At 52.6% G+C, this 14,930-nt stretch overlaps 1 protein-coding gene across 2 annotated transcripts in view; it reads left to right on the forward strand.

The window, feature by feature from the left end:
- Positions 1-197: 197 nt before the first annotated feature.
- Positions 198-14,930, forward strand: part of FBXO31 (F-box protein 31) — a 36,584-nt gene continuing 21,851 nt past the window's right edge. The window contains exons 1-3 of one of the 2 annotated variants that reach the window (XM_070388586.1): positions 199-613; positions 10,786-10,857; positions 14,083-14,169. In XM_070388586.1, the coding sequence (XP_070244687.1) occupies positions 265-613; positions 10,786-10,857; positions 14,083-14,169 (508 nt within the window). In that variant the 5' untranslated portion in view covers positions 199-264. Of the gene's footprint in view, positions 614-10,785; positions 10,858-14,082; positions 14,170-14,930 lie in introns of both variants that reach the window. The other variant, XM_014477189.2, reaches the window with a different exon arrangement.

Consider the following 14,930-nt stretch of genomic DNA (forward strand, 5'->3'; position numbering starts at 1 on the left):
CCCCCCGGGGGGCGGGGCTTGGCTCTCTGAAGGGGCGTGGCGAGGCAGGGCTCTCCCAGGGGTGGTGCTCGGCTCCCCCGGGGGGCGGGACTCCGCGCTCCTGGGGACGGGGATAAAGCTCCCTGGAGGGGCGGGAATAAGGCTCCCTGGAGGGGCGTGGCGTGGAGTGGCGGGGCCGGGCTCTCCGGCCGGGCGGGCGGGGCTCGGCTCTCGGGCGGCGCGTGCGCACGGGCGGCGGCGGCGCGGCGGCCGTCAGTCGCCGGCATGGCGGTGTGCGCTCGCCTCTGCGGCGTGGGCCCGTCGCGGGGATGCCGGCGCCGCCAGCAGCGCCGGGGCCCGGCCGAGACCGCGGCGGCAGACAGCGAACCGGACACGGACCCCGAGGAGGAGCGCATCGAGGCGGGCTCGGCGGCGCTGTCCGGGGCCGGGGGCGACCGGAGCGCGGGCCCCTCGTCGCCCCCGCGATGCTCGCTGCTGGAGCTGCCGCCCGAGCTCCTGGTGGAGATCTTCGCGTCGCTGCCTGGCACCGACTTGCCCAGCCTGGCCCAGGTCTGCACCAAGTTCCGACGCATCCTGCACACTGACACCATCTGGAGGCGGCGCTGCCGGGAGGGTGAGTGCGCCGGGGCGGGGCCTGGGCCCCAGGGGGCTTGACTGGGAGGGGGTGGGGTGGGGTCCCCACGGGCTCTGGAAGGGCAGCTGCCATCGAGCAGGGATCCAGGGGGGAAGGTTCCAGCCGCCGGGTGCTGCTGTGACCCCAGGGGCCCTTGCCACAGATCCGGGGCGCGGGTTCCGGGCGCAGCGGAGTTCATGGGGTGCTCAGAGAGGGTTGAGGGGGTCTCCCAGCTACGGGGGCCAGGACGCCGAGGGCAGTGACGCGAGCTGGGGCTGGGTTTAGGCCGGGGAACTAGCTGACGTCTGTGACACCCTTCTCGGTCCCCAGCCCTTGGGGGCGGAGCTGACGAGATCGATGAGGGTGAACTTGAATAGTTAGGGGAGTCCGAGGGTTTGGACGGTCTCGAGGGCGAGGACCTGGTCTATGAAGCGGTGGGTTGTGAGGCGGGCATTGCTGGAGGGCGCTTATGCCCCGCTCAGGGATGCTGATGTCCGAAGTGAGGGTGGTGAATAGTTTTGTAACAAATCCCCTGAAAACAGCTTTACTTAACCCAGAACGTTGACAGATCTCTGCTGTTCACTAAACTCTAGAGTTTCGGTAAAAAGGATAGGTAAGAAGAAAAATCAAACAATGAAGGACAACAAAGGGAAGAAAGTAAAAAAATCATCAGAGATCCTTGCTATCAAAGATAAGCCACTCTTAAAATTTTGGAAAACATCTCTCCATATGCACATGTGGAGTCATGTACACATTTTTCCGTAAATGGGACCGTATCATTTATGATTTCATAGAGGGTTCAGTATAAAAAAGCTTCATAGTGTTCCACTGCCTGTGTATGCCACAGTCTAGTCCTTTACTGTTAGACTTTTAAGCTTGCAGTTTTTCCTTGTGCCATCGAGACTGCCTTTGTGCATTTTATAGGAATTGGTGGGACTTACATATACCTTTTAGAACTTCTGAGACTATCTTCTTGGGGTATAACTTTCCAAAGTGGGGTTGTGGGCAGCAGGGAGGCTGTCCATCTTGATAACACCTTACATACTCATTGCCCAGCTGTTGGTATTTACACCCCCAGGAAGACTTCATGAGAAGGCCTGTTTCCCCAAATCCTCTCCAGAGGGAGGTCAGTCAGTTCATCATCTTTCTACCATAAAGCTCAGTGGTCAACCCTCAGGATTGGTCATCAGTGGCTAGACTCTGTTTATCTGCTCTGAGATCCTGGACATGCTGCTTTCCTGGCCCAACTGTTATTGGGAAGTGCTGAGGGTAAAATGAGATGATACAGATGAAGCCCTCACACCCTAACTGGTGATGATGCTTCACGGCCATTTTAATTTCACCTCTTTCGGAGGCAAAGAGAGTTCCGCCTTTTCATTTGCTTTGTTTTGCATTTTGTATCCTTGTGAGTCCCAGATTTGTCACAGATGTTGCTTTGAGCGTTGTGAGTTTCTCCATCAGTCATCAAACCTGTATGGTGGTCTCCAGGGGATTGTCTCTGGGGAAACTGTAAGATGTGTAGGAACAGGCTAACAAGACTTCTGTGTGACCAGAAAGCTCAGAGGTGTGCCACAGAGTAAAATTAATCAGAGGTACAGCTCAGGACAGGTTCTTACAACTTCTAGTGGAAATATGAAAAGTCCTCCTGAAGATGTAGAAAGGCATGAGGGCAGATGGAGGACGACAAGCCCTTCCTTTCCTGCTCTTGTGCCTCTCAGTGCAGCTCTCTGGGGACAGCAGACACCGTGACAGCTGGGTCAAGGCCTCCTCTTCACCAAGGTGGCCTGGGCAGCTGGGAGAATTTTCCCTCTGAGAAATTAAAAAAATGAAAGACAAACATGGTAAAGCAGATGCCTTCTTAGTCATCCCCAGTAAATAACAGTTAAGTCTTCTATCATATTTGCTTTTGATTTTTCTCCTTTTTTTTTTTTTTTTAAAGAAAGCCTTCTAGCCAGCTCTCAAATCCCTCCAGATCAGCCTTGTCTTTCCCACCCCCAAGAAGCAGCCACGCTTGTGGGTGGCTTTTACTTGTATATACATACACCTGTAACATCCCCAACATTGTCTTATCGTGCTTTAGTTTTTTGGAAATATATCATCCGTGAGTATTATGCATCTGTCAACTTGTGTTTTTAAATTCTGTCTGTGTTAATACATTTAAATCTGGTTCCAGCTTCCTGAGCACTGTGTGGTGGTTCATAATTTGGAGAGGCCGTGTGTGGTCCTTTGCTCGTTTTTATTTTTCTCACTGCACACAGTGTGATAGTGAACGAGCTCATATGTTTCCTTGGATGCAGTTAAATTTGATAATTTCTCTGAGGAATATATCCAGAACTGGTGTCGCTGGGGTAGTGGGTTATGAGTTTTGTAGTTTTGCTAGAAACTGGCCAGTTATCTTGCGGGGGGGCGGTGATTTTTCACTCCAGATATTAACAGGTGTGTTTTCCTCTTTGCACATCTGTCACGAGGCGTGCACAGGCAAGACACTGAAGGTAACAGGAGTGCTCTGTGCTCATCACAGAGCTGCCTTTGTGGTCTGGGTTCGTTATGTCGTTTAATCCAGTGTCCCCTAAAGTTTTTCTGGTTTGAACCATTTGTTTCTAAAAATCTGTGCCAATCTGGGTGAGAAACAGCATCTCATTTAATTTGCAGATGGCTGATAACTGATGAAGATGCGCATTTAAAAAAATATAATTATTGGGACGCTTTGGTTTCTCTTATTTCTGTGTCCTTAATCTTTGCCCCTTTCTCCATTGTTATTTTTTTATTATTGATTTGCAAGTTTTATTTAATCTGGATCAATTTCTGTTTAATATACGCAGAACATTTTCTCATAGTCAATAGTGCTTTACTTTCAAACTTCACTTATAGTCACTTTTGCAAAAGTTACAGCATTGATCAATGTTATGTACTGGTAGCTTTCGGTTTAAGTAATGATTGTCATCCTGAGGTTATGGAGGTTGTCAACAGCCGGGTCTTCAGTTTCACTTGTTTGTTCTGGTAACTTTAACTTCCAGTTCATCTGGGTCCAACGTTGGATGGTTGGCAGTCCCATGTAGCATTAACAGGCATCCCATAGGGTTAGTGTAATTACGACTGGAGTATGTATAAGGATAGTCGTGCGTGAGACAAGTCTCATTTCTCTGAGTCCCTAAACGTCTTCCATCCTGAACTAGACATTTGGTTGTGGTGGGAGATAAGGTCAAAGTCATGTGCACAGAGGCAAAAACCAAAACGATCCCAGCCTTGGTGAGCAGGAGGTGGGTGGTCGCAGCCTACTGCAGTCCTGGCTCTGAAGCCCCAGGTCCAACCCTGACACTTGTTAGTGTTCTGGGAGGACGAGTGAGGTGTTAGTGAGTGTGCGTGTTTACCGCTCAGTGTATGTACCTTTGCTTTCTGTGTTTTGATAATCAGTTTTCCCAGAGGAGAAGACAAGCAATCTGGGGAAGAGGGTGCTGCACACCTGTGTTTTGTTTTAAAAAATTTTTTTAATTAAAATTTGTTTTCTTGCGGGCAAGACATGCGAGTCAGGGGCTCTTTTTAAAATGAGAGGATGACTTGGGGGCAGGTGGAGAGTGGTGGGGGAGGGGCCCTAGAAACTTAGAGTGAGGTGGCTGTTACAGTGCTAGTGCGAATCTCACAATTTTTCAGTGTCCTAGCAGTGGTAAATCAATAATAATAGATCAGTAGTTTTTATAGAATTTGGTTTTCTGAGCCCCCTGCCTAATGGAGCTGTTGGATTAAATGGTTTCTTTCGGCAGGTGAAAGAAAGTTGCTACTCAGAAGCCAAATATGTGCTTCTGTTTTGGGGGCAAGTACACCAAATAAGTGATATCTCCCCTCTTATGGGAAAGCAGAGCAGCTCTGGCCTGCAAGGCAGCACGGGGTCGGGAGTGAGCTGTGTTCCGCCTCTCCCCGTTTCCAACCCCTGCACCCCCCCACCCCCCAGCCGTGTTTTGATGCATCACTCCTTTGGCTCCAGGCCTCCTGCAGTTACTTGCTTGTGGGGCTATAAATAAGCCGTCATTTCTCAGAGCATAGGGCAGAAGCCAAGTCCGTTCTTTGCCTTTGACCCTGACTAGGCTTTTCTTGGTTAATACTTCACCGTTTAGTTGGTGAATTCTGAAACACTGGCCATTTTTAACACGGTTCATCTCTGCGGCACTTTGTGAGGTCTACCTGAGGCTAATGCGTCTAGAAAATTCAGACTGTGATTCCAACTCAGAACATTCAAATGATAGCAAAAGATATATTTAGAAACAAAGGAAATGCTCACACGTAAAGACATAGAGACATAAAGTCAGGTTTCAACTATATAGTATATAATTTGCCCATTTCTTCTGTTGATGGTAAGTGCCTCAGTGACCCCTGGAATAATATTTGTATAATATTTTGATCAGTTGTAAGTCTAAGGTGGGCTGAAATTCCATCATAATTAGAAATATCCTTTTCCCATAATGTTTGAGCTGTATGACAGAAATAGGAAAATCAAAAGTAATATTCAGTTTTGTATTTGCATACAGAAGAAAACACTGTTTCTGTTCTGTTTAGTATGCTGACATGAAATGTGAAAAATGTGGCTTTTGATAAACATGGCTGAGCGCTGAAGGATCATCCAGGGAGGAGGTGAAGTGGGCAGGTTGTTGGCTTTGGGAATGTTTTATGGTTCTCGTTAAGCAATGCCTGTTGAGCCTGCTTGTTTTGGGGGTGTGGGGTGGGTGTTGGTGTATAAACAGACTGTCCAGGTAGTAGGAGCAGCATCCCTGTCCCAGTCAGGAGGAAGAGGAAGCCAGGTTGCCTCCTGGACACACAGCAGGGTCTCAGAACTGGAGGGAAGCCCTTATCCTGTCCTGCTTTGCTCAGTGACAGGACTACAGGCTCTTTATTTTTGGGAGTTGCATCATGTATGCTGCTCCACAGAGAAACCTAATCCTTCCAGTTAGCAGAGTAGGAGGGCTACAGGAGACGCTTCCTCTTAGCGGACATCGCTAGCCTCAGAGCAGCAAGCTAGAAAGCGTGTCTGGCCCCCAGGAAGTGCTGAGCCAAGATTCCCCCTTGGCCATATTTAACTGGACAAACACAGGTGCCTTGCCAGGAAGAACTGCTGGGCTGTAGTCACTGTTTGCTGTGTTTACAAAGTGGTTATGTAATTCAGTTGAGGATCTTGGTTTGTCTTTCTGGTTGGAAGGAGTGTGTCTTTGGGACTTTGGAGGAACCACTGTCCTCTGAGAAGCCCAGGACTGGTCCAGGAGGTGGCTTGGGTTCTCACTCATGAGTCAGCATCCTTTGCCAGTGATGCCCTCATTGTCTGCCCTGCGGTGATGGGCAGGGGAGGAACCTGGAGTAGCCCCAGCAGGCCTGCTTGCTGAATATTAGTGGGGTGTCGGGGAGTGTCTGAAATCTGAGAGGAGGTCTGGGGAGACGTGATGGCAGAGTCAGACTCTTGCTTACCCCCTGGTCTCAGGAGTGGGTGGTGAGACCCAGCAGGGGTGCCTGTAGCAGGAATAAGTGTCTAAGAATGACAGATGGGCCTCAGTGGGAGTGGGGCTCCCTTGGCCAGTGGGTGCCCATCATGGAGCTGGACAGGGTCAGCATCTTCTGGCTGGAGGGGCGAGGCTCCTGTTGGCACTGAGGCTGTTCATCTTTGCAGAGGTGGAGCTGGTTGGGAAGAAGTCTCATTGACTGTGTAGGTGGTATCAGCTGTCCTGGGGAACTGTTTGCTTAGCAGCCTGAATATTCTAAGTGTTTAATAGGAAATGCCCATGGGCTGTGTCTAGGTTTGGTTTTTACATTTGTCCATCCTGAGATGCGCTGGCTGCAAAGTGCTTTTCCAGATCTGCTACATTATTATTATTATTTTTTTTTTTTAAAGGCATTTCATGCAGTTACAGTAACAGCTAAGAAAAGTAGCAAGCTGTGGGACACATAGGAGTTTGGAACCTGTGCTCTGCTGTTGGAGGGGTGTCCTCAGAGCAGGAGACCTGAAAGCCAGTTGCCTGAAACGCCCCCACCCCAAGCCTGATGGACCCCCCTTCTCTACCAGCTCCCATCCCTGCCTCTGCCTCCTTTTACAGCCTCAGAAATTCCAACCATACTTTATTAAGGGTTATAATTATCCCCTAATCTAGCGCAAACAAAAATGAACTATATTTCCAATCAATATTACCTTTTGGTTTTGTTTGGGGAACTGAGTTTACAGCAGGTGGGAGACGACCCAGCCGCATTCCCCCAGCCCCCTTCCTCCCACTGCTGCCTTCTGGGGGCCACGGCTGGACCCCAGCCTTTCTTCTGCCTTTGCCTTGCCTGGCAGTGCAGTGGCCTCTGCACCAGACCCCCTACCTGTGCCTCCAGGTGTGTCTCTGCCGGCTCCACCCACAGGTCGCCCCATCTGGGCGCTTTGCTGCCTGAGCCTGTCAGTGCTCCTGCGTTGCCCTGGACCCCCACCCCCATCTCTGGAACAGCAGGATGACCTGCTGTTCCCACTCTCATCCCGTGTGCCCCTCGCTTGCGTCAGAGTTGGTCCTGGCTCTGTGGCCATCCAGCGTGGCAGAGCCCTCCTGAGTGGCCTTTATTGGAGCATGGGGCTGAGTGCCCTGTAACTGCAGACTCCAGGACTGGTGCAGCCCATAGACGGATGTCACTAACTTTGTCACCTTCGATTCTGACACAGAGTGCCTGCACGTCCTAGCCACGGCAGGCACAGGCACCAGCTCCGTTCACCTCCGTTTTTTCTTCCAGGGTCTTGGGAAGTAGCATGTGACCCTTGGGTCCTCCTATAGAGGCGAGAGAGTGGAAAAGAGAGGAGAAAACTCTTACCCGTCCCCACCCGTGGAGACAGAAAAGACCTCCTGCATATTAAGAAACACGTCTGTGGTTGGGAGCTTGGGTAAAACCTGGGCAGCAAGGGACCTCACTGGACGGGAAGTGAATGAGGAGGGCCGGGAGCCCCTGGCAGTCGGGTCACAGGAGGATGCAGCTTCAGTGTTGACTCAGCCCAGATTCCTGGCCTGTTTTTCCCTCTTGGTGAAACATGCATTAAATAGCTTTTCGGAAATTTCCTGACTGGAATATTTGGAAGTGGCAATTTAAATTTTTTTTTAATTGTGGTAACATATACACAAAGTGAAATGTACCACTTTGACCTTTTTGAAGTGGGCAGTTCAGCGGCATTACCTGCATTCACGTGGCTGTGCAGCTATCACCAGAACTATGGCCAGAACTTTTCCATCTTCCCCAGCGGCTGCTCAGTCCCCATGACACAGTAACACCCCGTTTCCCCTCCGCCAGCGCCTGGCACCCTCCATTTCTACCTTCTGTCTCTATGAATCGGGCCGCTCTGGGGACTTCGTATCAGTGGGACCATACAATGCTGCCCTTTTGCGATGGGCTCATCTCACTCAGCACAGCGTCCTTAAGGTTCAGCCAGGCTGTGTCAGGTGTCTGCCTCTCTTCCTTTTTAAGGCTGAGTAATATCCCACTGTGAGGATGGACCTTTTTTGCTTATCCGTCATCTGTCAATGGACACTGGGGTTGCCCCCACTTCTTGGTTATTGTGAACCATGCTGCTGTAAGCAAAGGTGAACACACATCTCTGAGTCTACTTTCATCTCTTTTGAGAATGTACTAGAAATAGGGTAATAGCTGGATTCTATGTTTAATTTAAATTTCCTCAAGTCTAGCTTAGCCAGCCATTTTTCTCCCCCTTCCCAAACTATTTTTTTTTTTAGACTGTGTTGCTGGTTTTAGAGTAGACACTTTCAAAAAAGACTTTCACAAGCTGCCTGATGTACTAGTTTAGCAAGGAAACTTTTTGAATTGCTGGCAATTAGAAAGCAGCTGTGGGCAGCATGGTTTGGTGTGCTAACTGTAACCATCTTGGGCAGGAGGATGAGTTTTTCTGGGAGGGAGGCTCGGTGATGGTGTAGGTTCACTGGCCTTACTGCTACTTTATGGCATTTCCCCAGTGACTTATGGAAAGGTTTATAGAACAGTCAGAGGAGGTGGAATCGTTCCTAGCCACAACTTTAAAAAAAAACAGCCTTTCCCATCACGTGGAAAATACCGAACATTTCTTGCAGGAACATTTGGGTCAGAATGACATTGTTCTGCTTTGGTGAATGTATTATCTTTGGGGAACGTTGAGGAAAACCCACTGAGTGTTGCCATATTTATTAGCACTGTGTCATACCTTTGCTTTCCTTCCGATTGTCGGTGGCCTTTTCTGTGGTTGGTTTGTCTGCTCATGCAGGTTCATCTCCTGGGTGATATTAACAGGGCCTTTTCTCGACGCGTTGTGCAGAGAGATTCACCGTGTTTCAGTCATCCAAAGTTCGAGCCGTCGCTGGGAGGCAGTGTGTTGTTTGTCTCAGGTTGGACGATTGCTGGACTCAGGAAAACCACAGATCAGGTTGCCCGCCTTCAGCGACTCGGCCCCGGGAGGTGCATGCGGGGTGGCACCGATGCCTCTGCGAGATACAGGCTTCCAGAGCACATGTGGGTGCATCTCTGGTCTGTGCCCTGAATCTGACCAGCAGTGTCCGTGTGTATCACAAAAGTGCAGCGGGAATTTGCCGTATGGCTAAGAAACTCAAACAGGGGCTCTGTATCAACCTAGAGGAGTGAGATTGGGAGGGAGATGGGAGGGAAGTTCAAAAGGGAGAGGGTATATGTATACCTATGACTGATTCAGGTTGGGGTTTGACAGAAAACAACAAAATTCTGTAAAGCAGTTATCCTTCAATAAAAAAATAAATTAGAAGAATAAATGAGAGAATAAATTTAAAAAAAAGTGCACAGTTTGGAGGAGAAGGCTCCCACCCCCTGTCCCCTAGTGGGCTCCCAAACCATCATGTCCATCGTGTCTGTGAGGCAGTAAGAGGCAGGTCTTGTTGACCATGTGCCCTAGTTGCTGCTGGAACCGAGGGGGAGGAGCTGTCCTTTCAGAACCACACAGCAGGTCTTGTGTGGTGACAGTTTTTGAGTACGCCGTCATTGGTGCAAGGGAAGGACACTGTTTATGGGGATCACGCAAGGTGGTGACAGCCCCGTGGTGGTCAAGCGGCCGCCTGACCGTGGTGGGAGCTCATGAAGGCCGTCTGGTGTGGGGCCGAGCTCTTCTCAAGAGTGTGGGCAGACCCACTCCAGCTCGACCTCCAGCCAGGGTGGAAGTGGCCTATCCAGCTGGTCCCCCACGTGGTCTGAGAGGGTTTGGGGCCTCTTGGTTGCTGGTGGCTCATGTGACATGCAGGTGTCACCCCTGCCCCAGGTCACACACAGCATGTTTCACTATCGAGTTCCTTTCAAGTTCTTGCGACTTGCATGATTCTCCGGAGTGGAGTCCACATTCTTCTTGGCAGGAGGGTAGCATGTGTGCTTTTGTGTGATCACGAGGCAGGCCATGGGCTGTTCGTCAGCAGGGGAGGCAGGGAGACAGGCCTGGTCTCAGGGAGGTTGCCAGGTGGTGACCGCCTTGCCCCAAGCGGTTGCTTCACTGTCTGCATCTTGAGCTTGGCTTGGACACTGTCACAGTCCTCGCAGCCACAGAAGCATTGGGTTGACGTCAGGCGTTCCACTGGAAAGACCAGGCCTTGGCAGGGGGAACGGTGTGACGAGGTGGACAGCCCTTTGCTGGCCTTCTGCAAGGACTGCTGAGTCACCAGCCTCTCTGAGCCTGGGGCCCCTGCCTGAGGTGGGGCAGAGCGCTGTCGTGGAGGTGGTATAGGGTTTTGCTTCAAGGCTACCCTGTGCAGCCCCAGCTGTGTCTTCACTTCAGAGTCAGTAGCCGCACCGGGGTCTGGGGCCTTTGTGGAACCCTGATACCAGTGATGGTCTTATTTCCATGGGAACGCACAGCATTCACTGTGTTCATGAGCTGGTTGTCTGGTTGTGGGTTTGAGCGATTAGGTTTCCAGAGCTTATCAGAATAGACAATGCAGATTGCTGTTTCATTCAGAGTGGTGTCATCTAAAAATAGAACAGTGGCTTCACTGGTGAGTGAGGTGTTGACTGAGTGTGGAGAAGGCCCGTAAAACCTCCGCAGTGGGAGAAGGGTCAGGCTCGGAGCACATGGCCAAGGCTGAGGCATGCCCACCCCAGCCCCTCCCCTAGTCTTTCTATTGCTGCTGCTTTCTGATTTCTTGACTGTAATTCCCAGCAAACGTTTCTTGTTACAGAGTACGGCGTTTGTGAAAACTTGCGGAAGCTGGAGATCACGGGCGTGTCTTGTCGAGATGTCTATGCCAAGCGTAAGTTACTCTGTTGTCATCTTCCGCTGACTGGTTCCAGAGGCGGACCCTCACTGAGCAGCAACCACGTAAAGTAAAAGTCCACGGCCCTCAGCCCACGGGCCAGTTCTCAGATGCCCCCTTAAAGTCAGAGGTGACGCCATGGAGCCAGCACAGGTGTGACGGCACTGAGCAGGCAGGGGGCTCTCTTCTCCCCATTTCTGGCCAAAGCATGACTCTGACTTTGCAGCACAAGTGCATCAGGTGTCGTTTATCTGGGAGACGTGGCTGCCCTGAAAACAGCTCCGGGGGCTCAGAGGCGCCCCTGTCTGGGTCCTGGCCTGCAGCCTGGCTGGGGATGTGGCAGCAGGGGTGACCGTGATGTGTGACAGCAGCCGGGCCCCTCCTCCTCCCCGAGCCCTGCCCTTCCTGGGCTCGCTTCCTGCAGCAGTGGTGAGCCTCCAGTCCCTGCCCCTCCCCCCATTTCTTGTCCCCACCCCTGTGCCTTCCAGAGTTGCCAGCAATGCTCCCTGATGCCCAGAGCCCCTGCCCCAAGCATCTCTCCTCTGGCCCTCCCTCAGGTGTGAGGCTGTTGGCACTGATGCCACCCAGGGTCCCGCAGGGGGCATCCTGCCTCTCCCCACCTGGGCTGGGGTGTGATGCGCTGTTAACCCTCGGGGCTGGGTTGTAAAAGACGGTGTAAGAAAGACCTTTGGCCTAAGGGAGACCTGCTGAATTCTCTGGAAAGGACGTTAATTGTTCATCTTAAAAGCATCTTGGTAGATTTTGGGTTTCACCTTCTTTTGCACTTTGTACCAGTTCTGCAGAACACTCAGACCAGGTGGTGCTTCTCCCTGAGCAGCTTCCTAGGAAGCCAGGGCTGGGGTCCTCTGTGGGAACACCTGTGATTCAGAATGGGGGGCTTCCCGGTGGGCCAGCCCCTCCTCACGTCGCACACACCCCCTGCACAAGCAGAGAGTGGGGAGGCAGGCCGTGGGCCACAGTTGGCCCCTGAATCCAGGCTGACTTCCTCATCCCCTCAGACTTCTCTCCATCTCAATCCCGTGGCCACTTGGGGGGTGTTAGATTGGGCAGGTGTTCCTGGGTTAGTTTGCTCACGAGTTGGGAAATCTCCTGTCAGTCTCTGGGTTTCCGTGGATCTTCCTCTGAGGAGCCCAGCCACTTGGACATGGGCAGTTCTTGGTGTTGGTGCTTGACTGTACCTTCAAGGTGGCCACGTCCCCGCTACCCACCGCCCCCGCTCCCACCAGAGCCCTACGTGTCCTGGCCCTACTTCTACCTCCCATTACCACAGTTCCTCACTTGCCAGGGGCCTGGGCTGCATCCTTGCCCACCATAGCCACCATCCCTGCCCTACCCCCACCCGGACCTGTCCTTGGTCCTGGACTTCCACCTTCCCCCCACCCCTGTCCTTGGGCCTGGTCCCCACCCCTCCCTGCACCCTCTCCCTGTGCTTGGTCCTGGTCCCCACCGCTTCCTGCACCCTGTACCTGTCCTTGGTCCTGGCCCTCCCCTCCCCCACCCCACCCCTGTCCTTAGTCCTGGTCCTCCCCTCCCCCCACCCCACCCCTGTCCTTGGTCCTGGTCCCGGTCCCCACCCCTCCCTGCACCCTGGCCCTGTCCTTGGTCCTGGTCCCCACCCCTGCCTGCACCCTGTCCCTGTCCTGGGTCCTGGACCCAGTGCTGGTCTGCACAGGCTTTTCCGCTCCACCTTCCCTGTCCACGTTCGCACTTTGGTTTTCTTTCTGACCTCTGCTCCATGTCCCACTCCCCAAGAAGACGTGTCTCCAGGGGAAGTGGATCTGGGGGCCCTAGTGGTCACTCCTGGGAAAGTATAGTTCCTTCCGGTCCTCTGGTCTCAGGGGCGAGAACAATGCTCCTTTGATCCTGCAAAGCCCAGAGTTCCAGGGGTGGAGAGCTGGTTGTGTACCCTCTCCTCCTGCCCTCTGTCCTGGGGGTGTCCCCAGGGCCCCACTCCACCCTCGGCTCCAGCGTTGCTCCCCCAGAGTTGGAGTCTTAAGTCCGGGGAGTTCAGGAGGCCACCCTCGCTGTGGGCATCAGTATCTGTCTGAACCACACTGGCTGCAGTAGCCTTTGTCAGCACAGAAACGAGAGGCTTCCTGGCTTTGGGGAATGGTCAGCTGTTTCCTTGAGGGTCTAATATGACAAGTTCTTATCATCGGGCCACTTGAGTTTGTTAGGCCATTTGATGATATCATGTGAAAGTGACTTGAGTTCCCTGTAAGAGCTGTAAGTCCTGAAATAGTCCTGGAGGGAGGCTTATACCTGCCTGGTGGTGGGGCTGAAGTGCCTGGGGGAGAGCATGCGTGAGAAATTAAGGCCCCCACAGAGCTCATCTCAGCTGTGGGCAAAGGGGCTGGGGGCAGCTGTCCTGTGGAGGAGATGTCTGGGCACAGTGAGTGGGCAGGTGAGCAGTAGAGAGGGGCAGTCCAGCAAGAGGGGACAGGGCCATGGCGAGGTCACAGGCAAAGCAGGACATCTGGAGAGGTCATAACTGCTGGCTCTCAACCCCTTGAAAGTGGTTGCCAAGTGCAGAGGATGATTCGCAGTCTGTTAACCGGTATCCCAGAGTGTCTGATCTGCCTTGGCCAGCGTGAGCTTCAGCTTCTATCCTCACATCCCCGGAACCGTGTTTCTCTGAGTTTGCTCTGAGGGCCTCGTCCTTAGCTTCCGGAAGAGGTGGTGAAAGAAAGTCACCCCTCTCCTCCTTAGATAGTGGACCCAGCTACCTTGATTCAGGAGCAAGGGGTCTGACTGAGTTCTGGGGCTGGCAAGTACTGTCCTTCAGCACAAACAGCATGGTCAAATGCAACAGGTGAAGGACATGCCAGGTATGCACCGGGCAAGCCGGGGATCCTAGCTGGGGTACAGGGCTCCCTACACGGTCACCCCAATATCTGTGAGTGTGACCTCTGCCTTCCCTGCTCAGCAAGCCTGGTGATCATGGTGGGTGATGGAGAGAGAGCCTGGGGTTGGGGGAGTCCCGAGTGGGCCTGCCGTGGGGAGTTCCCAGCATGGATTGCTGACTGGCAGCAACGCCTGTCACCACAATTCCTTCTGGCCGGGCCTGCCACCATGGCGAGTGCCCCTGCAGGTTCCAGGGGTCAAGGATGTAAGGGAAGCGTGTGACGTGGGTGAGCAAGTGGCAAGTCCTGTCGAGAAGGCGGAAGCCCCCTCAGTCCCTTGCCTGCTGTGTCTGTTCAGGTATAAACCCACGTGTGAAGTCGGGACGTTTCATGAGAATTCTGCCCGATTACGAGCACATGAAGTACAGAGATGTGTACACCTGCCGTACGTACCCCCACCCTCAACCCCACCCTGGCTTCCGCTTCTGTGGCGAGCACCGCCGAGATGCTGCCGGCAGGGCCTGTCACCCAGGCTCTGGTCCCAGCAGCGGGCTGACCTCCTTGGCTTTTGCTGGTTTTCACCTCCTGAGTGGTGGCCCCGGGGCAGTTATACAAATGGGCAGGGTTTCTGCAGCCGCTTTGGGTTTGGGGTTGTAGCAAGCACGAGCATGTGTTGCTGTGCATTTTAACATTTATCGCTTCTTGAGACATAGGAGCCTTAAAACCTACCTCTTCTGAGATGAAATGTGAGTGTTCACATCTAGGCTTTGTAGTCATCATGTGTTAACAGTAGACGTCAATGTAAAAAGTTTACACACACAACAAAAGTACGTAGAAACAGTGGGTGTTTCCTCCTTTGATGGGCATCACTTGAGCTCTAGACATTTTCCTAGGCCGTGTTCCACAGGGGACGAATGCTGTCTCTCTTTGTATTGGGTTGAGCCAGGATGCGCTGGAAGCTGTTTTCACGTTTTCGAGAAGCACAGGCAGCCCTCTCCTGCTCTTTTCCCCACCCCTTTGGGTGTCCAGGGGCCAGCATCGTCTGCATTGAGCAGACCCGCTTCTGAGTCTTAGAAGAGCATAGTTTCCAACAAAATCTGCTTAGAACAGAGAGAACAGAGTCATTGGTGGAATTTTTCCTAACCCCCACCAGACTCCATGTAGCTGCCGTGTGCTGGGCAGTCCTGTTTTACTCAGGGGTCATCC

The sequence above is a fragment of the Bos mutus genome, chromosome 18, assembly GCF_027580195.1.
Source record: "Bos mutus isolate GX-2022 chromosome 18, NWIPB_WYAK_1.1, whole genome shotgun sequence".
NCBI lineage: Eukaryota > Metazoa > Chordata > Mammalia > Artiodactyla > Bovidae > Bos > Bos mutus.